Source organism: Xenopus tropicalis, chromosome 5 (genome assembly GCF_000004195.4).
Source record: "Xenopus tropicalis strain Nigerian chromosome 5, UCB_Xtro_10.0, whole genome shotgun sequence".
NCBI lineage: Eukaryota > Metazoa > Chordata > Amphibia > Anura > Pipidae > Xenopus > Xenopus tropicalis.
The window spans coordinates 73,273,083-73,292,491 of NC_030681.2; the positions used below are offsets into that span (position 1 = coordinate 73,273,083).

Here is a 19,409-nt window from a genome sequence, read left to right on the forward strand (position 1 = left end):
TCCCCAGGGTTAAGTATATGTAAGACATTTCTGATGCTTTTATTATTATTACTTTATTTTTATAGTTCCAATGTATTCTGAAGTGCTTTTCAAAGATTATACATCATTAACCCCGGTGTCTGTACAATGCAACTTAAGGTCACTTTCATATGCTCTCGAACACAAGTCATATATTAGAACTGGACAGATTGAACCTGTGCAGTATCCCATGGCAACCAATTTGCTTACTTGTTAATACTCTGAGACTGAAACATCAGATAAAAAATGCATTTTTATTTTTCCAAAATATTCTTTCCTTAAATGGCAGTCCCTCCCTTGAACATGAATCCTAAATAAAGGTGATAAGCTTATGTTTTTTTCTGTATCCTCTCAGTGTGTGTTCACAGGTGGACTTGCATTGACCATTGCAAAGTTACAAAAGTATATAAGGTTTGAAAAAAGACACCCTTCCATCAGTCTCATTATGATGCCCAAGTGAAACCTCAGAGAAATGTTAAAAACCGGATCTTCAGCAAGAGGGCAACCAGACCCGTCCCTGGATCAACTTTGTACTAGAGCTAATTTCACCTGGTATTTTCTCACTTTCAAAATGGCATCCTACCCTCTCATGACATAATCTAATAAATCTGCCAATACAACAGCCTCAGGGAGAGAGTTCCACAACTCTGCAGTCCTGTAAAGAAGCCTTTCTGTAGATTAAGATGGAACCTTCTTTCTTCTAATCTAATCTGAATGAATGGTGAATAAAACCATGGGTTTATTATATGCCCCCCTTGTATATTTATACAAAGTAGCTTTTAAGTGCTTCTTCTCTAGCATAAACAACACAGGCTTGGCCAAACTTGGCCTTATAACCACACTTTTCATACCTTTTATAAACTTTGGACTGCGGTGGTTGTCATATTGGCATCAAGAGAAGTACTACTGAAAACGGTTCCAGCCAACCAAAATAATTGTCTCATCTTCAGCTTTACAAAGTTTTGGTAAAGCCAGTCAGTTGAAGATCTGTTACTTCTACTGTCTGATATTAAATGTAAAAAATATTGGAGGATTCTTCTGATATGCTAGGGTCAGCAATGTAATACTTATGAATCTGTCAAAGGGTAAGTTTACAATTAGTAAAGTTACTCCTGTATGGTAGTGCACTGTACAGGTACTTGCTAAATAAGTATTTTTCTAATATGAATTCATAAGTTATTGGAAAGTCATTATTGAAGGGGATCGTCCTCATTGAATTGTGGACAGGACATTTATTTATACACTTTGTGCTCTACACTGTAAATACATTGTTTGCTTGTTTAAAAACTGTGTTAAATAAAAGGAGGCAAATACATAGTTGTTTGCTCTCAAAGGATTGACATAATTAACATAGTATTATGTAGACATTCATACAATAAGAATATTTGCCACTTCAGGTGGTAGTTGCAGATATTCTTCCTTGCTTGCCTGCAAAAGCCAGGTCCATGCATTTGTGTTTGTGTCCCCATGATTTTTTGATATCTTTTTTATACATTTGCTATTACGTTTTCATTTTGTGGCTATAAATTAGTGAGTGAGCTTGTGACATTTAGACTTTTTTTTGGTTTAAGAATTTTATTGCAACATTGTACTCAAACAACAACAGTATTAGCAGCATGAGGTTTCTAAAATGACTAAGATATTGTAACTTTCCTTCCATTTCAGAGCTTAAGATTTCTCACAGAATTCTTTAGCTTTAGGTGTGTTCTTTATTTCAGAAATGACTTCAAAGCCTAAGACAAATGAACTCTTTCTTAAAATATCTCTGTAAAGGGGTTGCCGCTGTCAGAAAGGGATCACAAACTAAAAAACAGGGCTAATTATTTTTTTGTCTGAAACAATTATTCATACTGAGGTTTTCAAAGCTGAGTGCTTTACACAGGGAGCTAAAATAGTTTGCCATTGTGCGCTGTACTCTTACTCACACTTTATTAAATTGCTAATTCTTCCAGGGATAGTTTAGGGAATGTAATAAATTTGTAATCCCTGTAAAGCAAAGTGACTTTAGTTGAGGTTGACAGATCCTAATCCAAGACAAGCTGCATGTCTAGTAATCCACTAATTTTCTTATAAAACACATGACTGAACAGATAGCAATACAGTTATATTGCTGTCTGTTCATGTGTTTTATAAGTAATCTACTACTAAACCATCATATAGAATCACATGTGTCTAGTTGACATAAAGGGATGTTATAGCACACCTACCCATGGTGTGGTTTTAGCAGTCTAAAGAGAAGATCTGCACATTTGTTTTAGGCTGTTGAATAAGTGCATTTTGCCAAATTTACCACAATTAATCTTGTAGTTTGATCCCCAAACCCAAGAACAGATCACACGGGAAGCCTGTGCAGAACTGTTGGCCATTGCCCAACCTGGTGTGTTCCTTTGGTCCATACACACAGGTCAGAAATTGCATTGGTATTCCTTTCAGTTTTTAATTGAGTAGCAAATACCAATTATATCTAAAAGTTGCTTGGAAAGTTAAGAGAAGAAAATTAGGAAGGAATTTGCAACAGTAACTAATACACTCAAGTTGTAAGTAGCTGCAGACTTGACCTAGCCGATTCCTGTACAAGCCATTTTTTAGCACTTCACCATCATGGTTGAGGATGCACGCCAATAAACCATTTACATGTTAACTTTAAGAAAAGTATAACAAAACTTTAATATGTATTAATAGCTTATAATAGTTTAGAAGAACAATTCTCCTTTAATCATTTTCTTATCTATTTATGCTATTTTTAAAACTGTGATAGACCCTGAAAATTCCCTAGGAATTTAGAAATGGCAACATTCGGATGAGGATCTTACTATGTTTAAAGGGCACCTATTGGAGCTAATTTGTTTCCCCCAAACAATACTTTTTTTTTGTGTAAAAAGTGCCCCCCCCCAGCACTATGCATAATAGGAAATCTGGGACAATTTGTGGCTATAAATTAATTTGCATGCTTGTGTCCCAGAATGGCCACACCTGGAACCCCCTAGTAGTGCTGGTGGCATATTGCTGGCGGGGGCAATTTTTTTGAAAAGTAGTATTGTTTCCCCAACTGGACTGTGTGCTCTATAATCTCGCACCTCCAGTGGGGGACAAAATTTGGCTCCAATAGGTACCCTTAAAGTACATATCAGTACTCCAATAGGGGAATGTAATAAAAGTCAGTAATGGAAAATTAATTTGCACTGTCAGAATAAATGCCTTTGCGCAAACCAATCTTTCTTCCTTTGTGCAAATTTATTATAACTTTTGCTCCAGAGGATTCTGCCACTTTCAAACTGACTTAAAAATGTGCAACATGCAGTTGAAATTTACAATGCATTAACAGTCCAATGAAGAATATTACATTGTGTAAAGCAAATTTTTATTCTTATTTGTGCAAATTTTTTCTGTTACCGACTTTTATTACATTTCCCTGCAAGTATTCAATGGAGAACTTAAGCCTAAAAATGTATGAGGCTACAAATGCTTTACAATACATCTGGGAAATATCCTCAGAAGAAAACTTTTTTTTACCTTTTTTTACTGGTCTCATTTTAGAAAGCATATATATATATATATATATATATATATATATATATATATATATATATATATATATATATATATATATATATATATAAGCATATAGACCTTAAGTATGTAGTAGAAGCATGCTGTGAACTAGTAGAAGCATGCTGTGAACCTAGGTTCAGATGCGTAGTCACACATTGCTTAAGGTAACAAATCCAGGGTCAATTCAGTAGCAATATTTTATGAGATCCTAATATGAGATACACACCAGGGCAGGCAGCAGAGAATAGTAATATAAAAGGTCAAAATCCCAAAAAACTTTCACCTGTGAGTAGTCAGTTGCAATATAAAATGATAATGCAAGAAATAATACCAATTTGTTACTTGACTGTAGGCATGGCATTTGGGCTAAATATAAAAATAAAATTAATCCTAAATGTTAGGCCTTCATCTTTGACTGCAAAACTTTTTCATGTTCACAGCAGCATCCACAAACATTTTTTATTGTCCTCCCATTCTAACTTCTATATTAGTTTGTAAAAAGATAGAAGAGCCGATTCACGAAGACATTCGCTAGTACAGCCAGTTCGTTCTTAGACTGCTAGTTGACTTTTTAAAACTAATTGTTGGCCATGGGAGGTTTGTGAACAAGTCCTAATGCCTCTAATCAGCTAGGGTTCTTTTGTAATAACAGGTGCAAGGTTTGGTTTGCTTTAGCAACCAATTAGGTATACTTTAGTGGTCACCCGTTTAAATGCAAACATCTCATTGGTTGCTCTGGGTTACTGGATCTGTTCTTGTTTGTATTAAAGGACATGCCAACCTCAAACAATAAGTTTTTGCCTAGTAAAACAATTATATAATACAGTTATATATACAAACTAGAAAGGGAAGTTTGAGAACAAACTTCATGTTGGGTTGAAAAATGTGAAGTCACTGAATGAAATCTGATCTGTTGTTGGCTCTGCCCACTTTTTCTAACCTTGGACCACAGTTATATAGTAAAACCACTGTGCAAAGTTTGGGGACCCTTGTTTTAATAGTGTCTGAATGGCAGCAATTTAAATTTCCCCACTGAAAGTCGAGTGACATCTGATTGGTGGCTCCACCCACTTTTTTCTAACCTGGAACTGCAGTTACCCAGTGACTAACCCTGCAAAGTTTAGGGACCCTAGGATTAATAGTTACAGAACGGCAGCAGTTTAAATTTAAACCAATAAAAGTCAATAGGTAAATTGTAATTGGTGGTTGGTGGGTGTGCCCACTTTTTCTTACCTTGAGTCGAAGTCAACCAGTGACAAAAAGTGGGCACCCTGACATAAACAGTGTGAGAATGACAGCATTCTAAATTTAAACCAATAAAATTCAATGGATGGCTGTTAGTGGCCCAACCCACTTTTCCTATTTTTGAACTGCAGTCCCCCAGTGACCAACTGTGCAAAGTTTGGGGATTTAGGCATAAAAATTGTGAGACTGACAGCATTTTACACTTCACCGTTGAAAGTAAATTGGTGAAATGTGATTGGCTGTTGGTGTCTCCGCCCACTTTTTTCTAACTTTGAACGGCAACTACCCAGTGAGTAACTCTGGAAAGTTTAGCAACTCTGGAAAGTTTAAGTAACTGGAATAAATACTTAAATAATGGCATCAGTTAAATATAAAACAATGAAATTTAATGGGTGGAAATGGGTTGGCTGTTGGTGGCTCTGCCCACGTGTTCTAACCCTGAATATGTATTCAGCCAGTGACTGACTGTGCAAAGTTTGGGAACCTTGACATAAATAGTGTGAGAAAGGCAGCATTTTAAATTTAAACCAAAAAAATTCAATAGGTGAAGTATGATTGGCTGTTGGTGGCTCCACCCACTTTTAAAACCTAAAAATGCAGCCCCTAGTGGCCCTGGTGTTAATACTGTGAGAATGGCATCAGGTTGAATTTCCCCATTGGAAACCAATCTGATTGGCTGCTGGTGGCTCCGCCCACTTTTCCCAACTTTGAACCGCAGTTACCTGGTGACTAGCTCTGCAAAGTTTGGGAACCTTAGTATTAGTATTTAGGGAAGGATGGCAGCAGTTTAAATATATGAAGTCTGTAGGTGAAATCTGATTGGCTGTTGTTGGCCCCGCTCACTTTTCTAAACTTGGAACATAGTCACCCAGTGACAAACTGTGCAAAGTTTGGGGACCCTGATATTAAACATGTGAGAATGGCAACAGTTAAAATTTCCCCACTGAAAACAGTGAAAGATGTTTGTTTGGCTTTTGGTGGCCCCGCCCACTTTTTCTAACCTTGAGTACGAAGTCACCCAGTGACTGAATGTGCAAAGTTTGGGAACCCTGACACCTAACCAATAAAATTCAGTAGGTGAAATCTGATTGGCTGCTGGTGGCGCCGCCCATGTTTTCAAAACTAAAACTGCAGTCCCCTAGTGACCAACTGTGAAAAGTTTGGGGACCCAGGCGTTATTACTGTGAGAATGGCAGCAAGTTGGATTTCCACCAAGTCAATAAGTAAAATCTGATTGGCTGTTCACAGCTCCGCCCACTTTTGGGCATCCAACAATCATCATATTTTCATTCAGGCTGACCCCATGACTATGTGATTCAAGTTTGGGGAGTGTAGCCTCAAAGCTGTAAGATTGGCAGCAGTTTCAATTTCCCCACTGAAAGTCAATGGGTAAAATTTGATTGGCTGTTGTTGGCCCCTCCCACTTTGCGGTTTAAAAAAACAAACAAAAAAAAAAACTTAAATGTGTAGTCACCCAGTGACTGACTGTGCAAAGTTTGGGAACTCTGGCATAAAACCAATAAACATCAATAAGTGAAATTTGATTGGCTGTTGGTGGCTCCGCCCACTTTTCAAAACCAAAACGGCAGTCCCCTAGTGACCAAGTGTAAAAAGTTTGGGGACCCTGGGGTTTTTACTGTGAGAATGGCAGCAGGTTGAATTTCCGCCAAGTCAATAGGTAAAATCTGATTGGCAGTTCACAGCTCCGCCCACTTTTGGGCATCCAGCAATCATCATATTTTCATTCAGGCTGACCCCATGACTGTGTGATTCAAGTTTGGGGAGTGTAGCCTCAAAGCTGTAAGATTGGCAGCAGTTTCAATTTCCCCATTAAAGTCAATGGGTGAAATTTGATTGGCTGTTGTTGGCCCCCCCACTTTGGGGTCATCCAACAAATGTCACTGTTTCATTCGGGGTGACCCCATTATTATGTTATTCAAGTTTGGGGGCTTTACCTTCAAAGCTGTAAGTGTGGCAGCAGTTTGAAAATCTTCCCTGTCAAAGTCAATGGAAAAATTGGGGTGTTCTGAGTGGCTCCACAAAAAGACGGGGGGGCGATAATGCTTAGAAAAGCAAAAGCAACCTGCTCCGCTATAGGGCAAAGAAGTGTGGAGAGTTTGGGTGTTGTACCCCTAAAACTTTAGGAGGAGTAGCGTTTAGAAAATGGGGGGCGCTAAGAAGAAGAAAAAGTGGAAGAAGAAGCTAAAGTCGAAGAACAGTATGTTGGGGTTTTCAACCCAACATAATAACTGAAAAACCATTGCAAATTTGTAATGATTGTGTATTGCAAAGTTGCTTAGAATTTTTTTTTTATTTTATTAGGCAAAAAATTATTCTGGGTTCACTTGTCCTTTAACACAGTAATGATTCATCATTTTTTCAGACCTCTTGTCTGTAAGTTTTTTAGTCTCCATGTGAATAAATATAAACTATGCATTAAACGAAAGTACTGAAAAATTATTTACATTTTTATATGCATTATTACCTTTAACAATCAATCAAGCTTATTACTTTCACCATGCAGTAACCTCATCAGGAGAGAACCAATACTATTGGTATATAATTGATTTGTCAATGTATAGAAAAACTTTGCACTATAGTGTGTAGTTTTGGGTGCAAAATGTGTATAAAGGTATGTATCAATATATTACAAGCAACACATTTTTAATGCACACCTACAATTAAAAATTCAACCTTTATTTAAACTCCTTAAAATTATTGTGTTAAAATCAGGGATAGGGAAAGAAGTATTAGGCTGATGCCACACGAGGCGTAGGGCTGATATTTTCGGCAAGTGGAAAAACGTTTGGCGAACATTCAGCCCTACGCCTGCTACTTGTGCCTGCACCCGAATGAATGAGATACGCTCGGGTGCAGGCACATGTAGCCAATATACACATGAAAACGAGAGAAAACGCAAAGTCTCACGTTTTCATGCGTATATCGGCTACATGTGCCTGCACCCGAGCTTATTCCATTCATTCAGGTGCAGGCACAAGTAGCAGCCGTAGGGCTGAATTTTCGCCAAGCGTTTTTCCACTTGTCGAAAATATCAGCCCTACGCCACATGTGGCATCAGCCTTAACCCAAGTACCCATCAGAGATCTCAAGCTGGGCTGGTGAATAACGATTAACATATACTCATCACTGGTGTTACTCGTATAAGGGTATAGATCAGCGGTTCTCAACCTGTGGGTCGGGAAACCTTTGTGAGTCGAACCCTTTCACAGGGGTCGCCCTAAGACCATCGGAAAACACATATTTTCGATGGTTTTAGGAATAATTTTATGGTTGGGGGTCACCACAACACGAGGAACTGTGTATTAAAGGGTCACGGCATTAGGAAGGTTGAGAACCACTGGTATAGAGGAACTGTGCTTTTTTTAATGGGTTGACACAATTTAAAGGAGATGGAAAGGCTAGTAAAGAGTTAATGTCAAGCTGCAGGCATACCTTCAGTTCTCTCAATAGTGCCCTTAAGTCTCCCCATATTTCTCCCGTTAGGGGACTTGCAGTATCATGGCAGCCGTTTTGCCTTCACTACACATATGGGCAGCAGAACATTGCGACGGTACAGCAGACCATGCATTTGGTTGCTGAGCAACTAAATTATGTACTTTACAAAAATGCATTTTTCTTTTTGTAAATATTAGTATAAGCTCTTACATTTTTTACTTTGATCTGTTTGACATTTATACATTAAAACTTCCTGCATATTTTAAATTCTATAAAACTGAAATATTGTTACCAGCAGGGATAAAATGTTACCATTGTGCTTTTTAGAATATTCCAGTATTCTCGTCAGGCCTTTTTAGCCAGGTGCATTGGTCAGGATTTTTTGTTAGCTGTTTGTCTTATTTCACTCCTCCAAGCTTGCCTGAACTCTGCCTGCTTTAATAGAACACTTTTTATTCAAGCTGGACTGATAGAGTGCTATATTTGCAGAAGTGCACATTTCTCCTGGCCTCTGTAAAAAATGCTTTATTTAAGGAACAGTAACACCTAAAAATTCAAGTGTATAAAAGAAATTCCAATATAATGTACTACTGCCCTGCACTGGTACAACTGGTGTGTTTGCCTCAGAAACACTACTATGGTTTATATAAAGAATGCAGCTGTGTAGCCATGGGGGCAGCCATTCAAAGGAGAAAAGGCACAGGCACTTAGCAGATAACAGATAAAACACTATTGTATTCTACAGAGCTTATCCGTTATCTGCTATGTAACCTGTGCCTTTTCTCCTTTTTTCCAGCTTGAATGGCTGCCCCCGGGGGTACACAGCAGCTTATTATATATAAACTATAGTAGAGTTACTGTAGCAAACACACAACTTTTACCAGTGCAGGGCAACAGTACATTATATTTAATTTACTTTAAAACTCTTTAATTTTTTGGTGTTACTATTCCTTTAAGGTAGGTGAGGGTGGGGGGGGGGGTGCTTTGAGAACCATTATTATTTATTTTCTCCGTCAAGATATATGCTATTAGCTTGTGGGATCCACATTGAGGGCTCTGGCACACGGGGAGATTAGTCACCCACGACAAATTTCCTGTGTCTCAGGCGACTAATCTCCCCGAAATGCCATCCCACCGGCGAAAATGTAAATCGCCGGTGGGATGGCATACGCAGCGGCGCGATTTCAGTGAAATCGCACCGCCATGTATGCCATCCCACCGGCCCTAACAGTCAGAACTCCACCCCCTGATTCGACCCCTTTCTCCACAATATCACTTGTTTGAGGATTATCACGGACATAATGGCTGGTGGGCTTCAAAAGAAAATAAATAGGAAACATGCGGCACCTTGTACGGACAATTTAAATGGGGGGGCCTGGTATTGCATTGACCCACATTATATGCTTCTATTATTATTGAGCTCATAGATTCTTTTTCTTTTGCTTTCAAGAACTGAAACAGATGTTTTATAAAATATTCACGTTGCATATACGACATGCTTTGCATGAGAATTGAGTTCTGTCTCTGCTGTTAATGCCTGTGCTGTCTTCATTTATGACAAATCGTAAAGACACAAGACCTGGCCTCATAATTGATTTTGTTCTTCCATGAAGCACAGTGGCTGCATGCTGAATAAGATGTGTTACAGGTTGATTGAACCCACAGGCATTAACCAAGCCTCCTTGGAATGTGTATATACAGTGATGTGTCACAAACAGCTCTAACATCTGGCTGCTGATGTACATTTGTAACACATATTTTTGTTTTAAAATATCACATTACTTAGAAATTAAAAGTCTGTATCAGATTGGTATTGCCTTCTCTGCTTTATAAAACTGTAAGTAATGTTTTACAGCATTTGAATGCACAAAATGTGTACAGTTTTTATTCTCACAGCAACCCTAAATTTATAACACCAGTGTCACCACTATAATATTAGGTAATGGAAATTCCTTCCATATTGTTACTATATGCTTTTGCAGTTTGAATGTATATGTTGTGGAAAAATAAAATTTTGCTATGACTTTCTCTTAAAATGACGAAATGGAGGCCTTACTAATCAACACAAAACTTTGGCTATTCTAAGGTGAAGCAACCTTTAAACGGGTTGTTTACCTTTGAGTTAATTTTTATATATGTATAGTGTTCTGTTCTGATAATTTACAAATGATCTTCATTTTTTATTTAAAGTTTTTACTTTTTGTTCAGCAGCTCTCCAGTTTCAGCAGCTATGTGGTTGCTAGGGCTTAAATTGCTTTAGCAACCAGGGAATGGTTTGAATAAGATTTGTATATGAATAGGAAAGGGCCTGAATAGAAAAATAAGTTATAAAAAAATATTAATAAATATCAAACTGTAGGCTCACAGAGCAATAGTATTTTGGCTGCTAGGAAGTGACTCCCATTTTTAAGCTACAAGGATTAAGAAGAACTATAATAATTAAAAAAAAAAAAAAATTAAGACCACTCAAAAAGTTGCTTAGTATTGGCCATTCTACCAATATTCCAGTATACCAGTATTCCACCAATATTGCAAAATATTACCTATTTTTATAAGTATTGATCAACAATATATTTGTTTTCAGCTGAGCAGGGTTTTGTCATGTTTGACACAGCCTACCAGAGCACTGGTCAATGCAAGAGCTGGGTTTGTGAATAATTGAGACAGAATCCATTAGCATGTAACCCTATTAATTTAATGTAATTTATAACAGCAGAAAAGGTTATTTCTGCTATGGAAACTGTATATACATACAGTAAGTCTGCATCATTTGCAAATTATTTTCTATTGTATGAATTGCATCTAGTTTTCCCCAGTAAGTTTGTAAGCATGTCTAAAAGCAGAGTTTCTGTTTTACTTTTTTTTTTTTTCTTTTCTTTTTTGTAAATTCCAGTTTTTCTTGTAAGTTTAATTGTCAAGAGGGCTTTACTGCTAGTAATAGATGCTTTCCCATAAACTAATATTATTATTGCCATCGAGAAAATTCAGTACAAGTAATAATGTAGAACAAATGCTTTAAGCACACTGTCAGAAATGTGATTGAGTGCTTTAAGAGAGACCCGAACATCTAATAAAATAATAGAAGTAAAGCGGCAACTTTCTATTCTCTGCAGTAAAACCTCTGGTCTGGTAGTCACATACTTTTTGTTACTGATATCATGTAAATCATCCGTTAAGGATCTGCAGCCCTAATGTATAAAGTAACTTAACCATTCTGCCCTCCGCTGACCTTTAAATGAGACTGAAATGAAAAGTTAATGTTACAATGAACTTGAAATATAAATCTTTAAATCTTCTGTTACAGAAGACTTTTTAAGTTTGGTAAATCTGCCTCTGTATGTTGATGGCTAATAGGAGTTGTTACAGTTGATAAAAAAAAAAAGTCTAAACACCCCTGCAAAATGAAAATGGCAGTTATTGTTTCATAAAAAACTTACCAAGGTAAATTCTCTCACAATTATTTGCAAAATTGCCATCTATACAAAGATGTTGAAAACAAAACAGAAACTGTTTAGTGAAAGAAGAAAAAAGCAAAAATCATACAAAAACTTGCATCTATAACTGTGCACACCCTTTAAAAATCAAGGATGTGGCTGCATTCAGAATCAACCAATCACATTTGGGGCAGATTTATTATGCTGTATAAAAAGCAGCAACAAAATTCGCCAGGTTTCGCCACGTAAAAAGATGTGTAAAATTGGCATAATTTTTTAACATGTTTCTACTTCCACAACTTATGTAAAATAACGGCACCAAAAGGTCTATAGCAACATTAAGGGAGCCACAGGATTTCTTGGCAAGTACTGGTTGTTCCATACATGTGACAACAGTTAATTGTATTCTTCTGGGTTGTGGGGTAAGGTAGCACAATGAAAACCTTTACTTACAAAGAAAAACATCTAAAGCCCTGATAAACTTTGCTAAAAGGTATATCCAGATTCCCACAACCATGTAGAAAAATGTATTGTGGTCTGATGATACCAAGGTTGAACTATTTTTGGCCATAATTTCAAAAAGTATATTTGGCACAGCACATCATCACAAAAACAGCATATCCAGAGCAAAGGCTGCTTTGTGCTTTAGGGCTACTTTTCGGTTAGGGCTCTGGTGGGATGGCAGGGGTAGGCAACTCGGGGAGATTAGTCGCCCGCGAACAGGGAGTTTTGCCGCGGGCGACTAATCTCCCCGTGTGCCAGAGCCCTTAAGGTACACGGAATCATGAATAGCTCCAAGTGTTAGTCTATTTTGTCACAAAACCTTCAAGCGTCTGCTAGGAAGCTGAAAAGGAACTTCACCTATTAGCATGACAGCGACTGAAAGTATACATCAAAATCAGTGATCCCCAACCAGTGGTTTGTGAGCAACATGTTGCTCACCAACCCCTTAAATGTTGCTCCCAGTGGCCTCAAAGTATGCAAATTCCTGGCTTGGAGGCAAGTGTTGATTGCATAAAACCCAGTGTAAAGCCAAACAGAGCCCTTTATAGGCTGCCAGTCCACATAGGGGCTACCAAATAGCCAATTATAGCTTAGTTAAAGCTTTTTGCACCCCAGGAACTTTTTCCATGCGTGTGTTGCTCCCCAACACTTTTTCCATTTGAATGTGGCTCACAAGTATAAAAGGTTGAAATCAACAAAATAGGATCAGTGTTCTGGAATGGGCCAGCCATAGCCCAGACCTTAATTCAAATTGAAAATCTGAGGGGTGACCTGGAGAGAGCTGTGAACAGGAGATGCCCTCTGAGTTTGACAGATCTGGAAAATTTTTGCATTGAGCAGGGGCTGTCCAGATGTGCCAAACTGAAACTCTTACCCAAAAGGAGTGAGTGCTCTTAGTAAAATCAGAAGGTGCTTCAACCAAGTAGTAGTTTAGGGGGTGTGCACACTAATTTATCGAGGTTTTTGTATGATTTATTTTTTTCTTTTTTTCACTAAACTGCTTTTGATTTGTTTTCAACTTTTTTGTATAGATGTCAATTTTGAAGTAGAGGTGGAATAAGTTCTGACAGGCTTTATCTTGTTTTGTTTTTTTTGGAATTAAACAAAAACCTACCATGTTGCAGGGGTGTGTAAACTTTTTATATCTACTGTATGTTACCTGTGTGGACTACAATATTCCTAACAATTATTCTATTTTTGCTACCCATATGCCTATTTTAAACTAATGGTACATTATTTTCCCAGCTTTATTTATTTATTTATTTTTTTTTTTTTTTTCATTTCTGTTTTAGCCTCTGAGAAATTGGACATTTATTTGAGTTTTATCCTATTTTTTTTATCCTATTGTAGATTTGTACTTTGTTGGCCTTTATTTGCAACAAATATGAGAAGCCCTTTGTATACATTTTGGGATTATGCAATAGAAGGTGCAAAGTTTGCTACAGCAACCAACTGCCTGATTTAATTAACTGGTCACTAATTAATAAGCAAACACCTTAATGGTTACTGCTTATGTGTAAACATTAGTCATGTGCAGGCTGGCCCAAAGCCCACAGGACCCATGGGTCAAGCAGGTTCAGACTGGCACCCACACAACTTTTGCAGGCTGCGGCAGGTTCGGGCTGAGCATTACCATACGCACAGCCTTCCCGCGACCCTTCTATGCCATGCAAATTTATAGAATTCCACCATTGTGCCCACCCCTTTTGTGACATCAGAGGGTGGTGGGGCAGGTGTGGGTCTGTAAATAGAGAGGCTCAGCGGGTTAGAATTGGGTGCATAGAAAAAGTGGGGATGTTAGGGTTGGGTGTGGGCCAACCCACATATCACTAGTAAACAGGGAACATGGTCTTTTGACCATGCCTTAACCTGTCCCCCATCTCTATATTGTAGACTGGGGGGGATCAAGTGTAAGAGCCCTAAGGTCACTTATCTTTCTTTCCAGCAAAATAGCTAATGCTAAAGCTAAAATTTCTTTTTTTCACCAGCAGTCACCCCAGTGTGCTATATATATATATATATATATATCTGTTATCTTAGAAAAGCTTGTTTCTATACTGCATCCATATAGAGTGTTTTGCTGAGCTTAGAAAAACATTAATGTAGGGTAAAAATTAGACTTAATTTTGTTGAAATAATGCAGACATAAAAGTAAAGAGTAGCAGTGCTGAGTTTGCTTTCCCAAAAACAGCCCTCTATGGAACTCATTGCATTCCAGGCTCATGTAAAGCAAATAAACCAGCAGTTTATGTAGATGTGATGAATACAGAAATCTGTATTTGCTTTAGCAGGAATACATTCATGCAGCCTTTTTGTCTATGGAGAGCTCTGTTTATTCTAAGCAATTGCTTTTTTTACCAGTTACCCAAAAGTGCTACTGAGAATGCATTTCCTGATACATGCCCAATATTTGCCCCAAGTATAGCACCTAAATTATTAGTCATTTTGATATTTATCTTGGCCCTTAAACCTGTTGTTAGACTTGTATTCTTACAAAAAAGCCAATGTTTATTATGAATCCTTTTCCAACACATCCAGTCTGCTGAACATCTGCCTGTTTGTAAGTATGCTTTTTTTTATTTTAAAATTTATTTTTATTTAAATATCCGTATTTGCGCTTTAATTTGTGCACCCAGAATTTAGAGCTGGTTAGATTGAAAGCTTATACCCGGGATCCCTAACCTTTTGTACATGTGACACACTGAAATGGAAAAAGTGTTGGGGAGCAACACAAGTAAGAAAATGGTTCCTGATGGTGCCATTAAGATCTATAATTGGCTATTTTATAGCCCCTATATGGACAGACAGCCCACAGAAAGCTCTGTTTGGCATTATACTTGGTTTTTATGCAACCAAAACTTCACTCCAAACCAGAAATTCAAAAATAAGCCCCTGCTTTGAGGCCACTGAGAGCAACATCCAATGGGTTGGGGAGCAACATGTTCCTCACGAGCCACTGGTTAGAGATCACTGTCTTACACCAAAGTTCAATAGGCTCATGTTAGCCTAAATTATCTTATTGCATGCAGTGGTGTCACTTGCCTTACAGTTTTATATTGTCTAGTTTTTACAGTATGTGCAATTATGCCAAAATCTGTTTTGATTGTATGCTTGAGGAATAAAGATATGCTAGCACCTTCTGTGCATGTAGGAGGTGAAAACAGTTTGAGACATTTACAATAACAAATAGGGGGCAATGGAAGGTCATGTGAGGATTCTTAAACTTTACTCCATAAAAAGGCTTTTATTGTAATCAGTGCTGTACTGTTCCTTCTACATGAAACCTCCTATTTTTTAAATATATCAGTTTTTTTAAAGCCTAGGGGGAAGATGAGCATTGTGCATTAAAGACCTCCCTTTTCAATAAAGCAGTCAGTATCAGTGCCAATACTGGGGCTGCTAACTCTGTGCTTAGAACTTTAATGTCGGAGCAGGTCAAAGCGGGGCTGCATCGCTAGTGCAGAGAGTGGTATTGCGGAATACGGAAATTCAGCTCTTAAAGTTACCAGATGCATATTTTTGCTGCCCCTGGTAACTGGCTTCACCTTGCCTCATGACAGGAGCAGCCTTGCATAATATATATATGCATTCGAAGATCTGTGGTTGTGTTAACAAACAGGTTCATAAGTACACTGACCAATGCACCAAATATTTATGACCATTAGCTGTCAAATGACACAATTTGTGTTATTTTACAGGAACTTTTCTTCGGAATGGTTTCACTGACAAAATTTGGACCATTGTCAAGCATAACTTCCTATAATAATGGGAACCAGGCTCATAAAATATGTTTCTCACTGCTATAAATTAAAAAACAGCATTTGTACCATACGTGTTGTTTTGCTATGAGTACATTATTATCAGAATGTACCGATTTTTTTTTTTTGCTTGATACTTGGGAGTCCCTTAAAATCACAACATAGTTTTTGTGTTGTTAGGGCTGCCATTGTGTAAATTTAGTTATAACTAACTGTGTCTGGCAGGTTGTTTTAAAAAAAAAATAAAATAATAATTTCAACATTAAATAAACCGAATATGATTGTTTTGCCACCAATATGGGTTCATGCAGCTTAGTTACCATTAAGTACAAGGTACTTTTTGTTATTACAGAGAAAAAGAAAATCATACAATTTGCTCTGCTATATAGTACCTTCTTATTGCTTTTTCATAAGCTATGGCTCCGGAAGAAATCTACGAATGTAACTTTTATAGGGCTGCCTTAAAGGGGTGGTTCACCTTTGACTTAACTTTTAGTATGATATTTTTCTTGGTGTTTGAATTATTTACCTTTTTGTTCAGCAGCCCTTAGATTAAGGCCTACTTTCTGGTTGGTAGAGCCCAATTTGTTTTTTTTTAACAACTTGTCAGCAACTTGAACGAGAGACTAGAATATGAATAGTATGAATAGGGGGGCTGAATAGAAAGATAGGTAATATAAGGTAGTGTGAACTGGTAACGAGTTTGAGGGGATATATATTTCCCCCAGATACATCTCCCACTTACTAATGTATGGCCGTCCTGTGGGTTTATCCCCCTAGGAAGTCTCACCTGGGTAATAATTCGGTTAGATCTGATATCAGCCCGGAGGCGGTTCCCAGACAGAGAGTCTGTGCCTGTGTGGAACAGCTTGGAGTATGCTGGTATTTTCTCCCAAACAAAAAGGACTCTCTGACGGTACACATGAGCTTTTTGGCTTGGCTGGAAATCCCAGTAGGGTACTGGTAATACAGAGGCAAAGTACCTGTGTAGTAGTTTGAGCCCAAGTTTGGCAAGGGTTTTCTTTGTTTATGCTCCTGTGTGGCAACAAAGTCTGACATTGAATATAATAAATGAACAGGATGCTGCTGATCCTGCTCACAATTAGTGGAGGATGTGGACATAGACTATTTCACTTGGAAATAATGAAGGCAACATTTAAAGAGAAAGGTCTTTAGCGTTGAAAAGTCCATTTATTATATACAGTTTCGGACTCTGTTGCCACACAGGAGCATATATAGGTAATGTAGGCCATATTGACCACACAATGCAGGCAGTTTTTGCATTTGTAGAGTGCCTTCTGTATCATGGTGTGTGTGTATATAAAGTATGCTTTTTACAAATTTAGAGAAAAAAATCACCCTCAAATAGGCTATGGACAACAGTGTAAATGTGAGATTTTTTTCTTTTTTTTTTTTAAATTTACTCAAATGTACTATTTAGGTGCTAATGCAAGTCAATATTTTAACATTTGCAGGGAATATACAAGGAGCAACAATAGTAGATGCCCTTGACACTTTGTATATAATGGGAATGATGGATGAATTTAAAGATGCTAAAGAATGGGTGGAGAAGAATCTAGAATTCAATGTGGTGAGTAGTATCTTTTATTTCCATGGCTCTTGTTTTTATGAATTTTGTGTGTTAACCAAATTCTATGCAGTTTTAATATTTTGCACATTCACACATACTGCTCACTGCTAGCTAGGAGTAAATTTTTGTGCCAAATCCAATTGCCAAAGTTCAACCTTTGTAAAACCCTCTCTTTGTGGGGTCAGTTTCTTATGTGATCTCAGAAAATATAAACCTGGAACTTTTCCAGGTGCTTGTACACAATCACTTTTTAATGCTTTCAGGTAAAACTAGAAATGTGTTTTTATTACTACAGTCATCCAACTCCAAAAAATTGCAGTTACATATTTTTGTATCTGTAATTAAATAAACTTAATAGCTTGTTTTGCAACCAATATGATTTATGGTGGCTTAGTTAGGATCACATACAAAGTGTACTTTTACAATTACATATTAAACGAAAAATATTGAAAAAGGTGAATTATTTGCAGTGGGAGTTGACCGGCTTAAAGCTTCCTGGATGCTGGGATTCTAGATAAGAGATTTGCTTTGCTATATAGCCATAGAATATTTAAACTTACCAGCCCAGTTAAGACAAGTCTCTTTGGTAATTGCTTTCCACTACTGAATGTCACATGGAGTTGAGCTTCTGTCTGCATAGTAAAAATGGAAGCCTTCTGTGTAACCTAAACCAGGGCTGTTTTTTTTTTTTTATTTAGGCATCTGAGGTATAATGTCTAGGGTTGCAGCACTAGGGAAGAAGGTCTCGGATACCTTAAGGCTAAATCTTCTGCACATGTTCCAATCGGGTAGGGAAAGGATATCGGTCAGAGAGTTATGCTTAGGCTAGCACTGGCACTGACTTTGAGGCATCATGATTACCCTGTATGATTGGGATGCTACATGCCATTAGTTAGCCTTCCAAAATAACTAAAATAAATTTGCATGAAAATGCATGCATAAATACATTAAATTATAACGTACATATTTATAATTGTAGCCCTTGATGCTTATTTGTTCAAAAGACATCCAAGTCCCTCCTTTAAGTCTGAAACCACAACATTATTGGAAGAGCATTTCACAGTCCCACTGTCTTCACAGTTAAAGAAAAAATCTGCATTGGAAAGTTCACCTTAAGGCTACTGCCACACAGGGCACAGGGCACAGGGCAGATCTTCAGAATGGTGTGTCTGCACCCAGAGACACTGCGTTGACCTGGGTGCAAACACATTTAGCGGGTTTTGGTGCCAAACCCCTGGAGTATGCATTTTGCACCAAAATAGCTGCTAAACTAAATGCAATAGCAATTAGTTTGGCAAAGCAGTGGAGCAAAGGCTTTATCAGCTGACATTTCAAGTGATGTCTAAGAACAAAATTAAAGGATTACTTTTTCTGTGTCAGAATTTTAGCAGTCAGAAAGAAGGAAAGTGGCTTCCTTAATTGGCATATTTTCAGGTGTTTAACTTTGTTTTAGTGTATTTATATTTTTTATTCTGAGATATTGTTTGAGGTTTACCTACCTGCTGTTACACACATGAACACAGGCTATGTGGTTTTGCCAACCTCTATCCCACAAAGTGCTTTGTTTTCAATAGTTTGTAATTCTCACTGTAAGACACATGCAGCACTTAGGTTTCATTAATTATTCCAATGCCTTAGGTAGTTATTTTATAATATAATTATTATTTATAACTTTATTATTCTGAAGATCACAATAGGAAAGGCACATTTTGCAGCCTGTAAACAAGAAACACAGCCAATGTAACTTAAGCTTGCTCAGAATCTGAAGATATTGTTACATTTATTTGCATTTATACAATGACATACTTGACAATATGTAAAATTATAGAAATGTCATAAAAAAATGTAAGA

The 19,409-nt window shown here is 37.4% G+C and overlaps 1 protein-coding gene across 1 annotated transcript in view; it reads left to right on the forward strand.

Moving 5' to 3' along the window:
- man1a1 (mannosidase, alpha, class 1A, member 1) overlaps positions 1-19,409 on the forward strand; it is a 146,692-nt gene that overhangs the window by 44,424 nt on the left and 82,859 nt on the right. Inside the window, exon 3 of the mRNA XM_002932113.5 lies at positions 17,443-17,558. Within this exon, the coding sequence (XP_002932159.1) occupies positions 17,443-17,558 (116 nt within the window). The remainder of the gene's footprint in view (positions 1-17,442; positions 17,559-19,409) is intronic.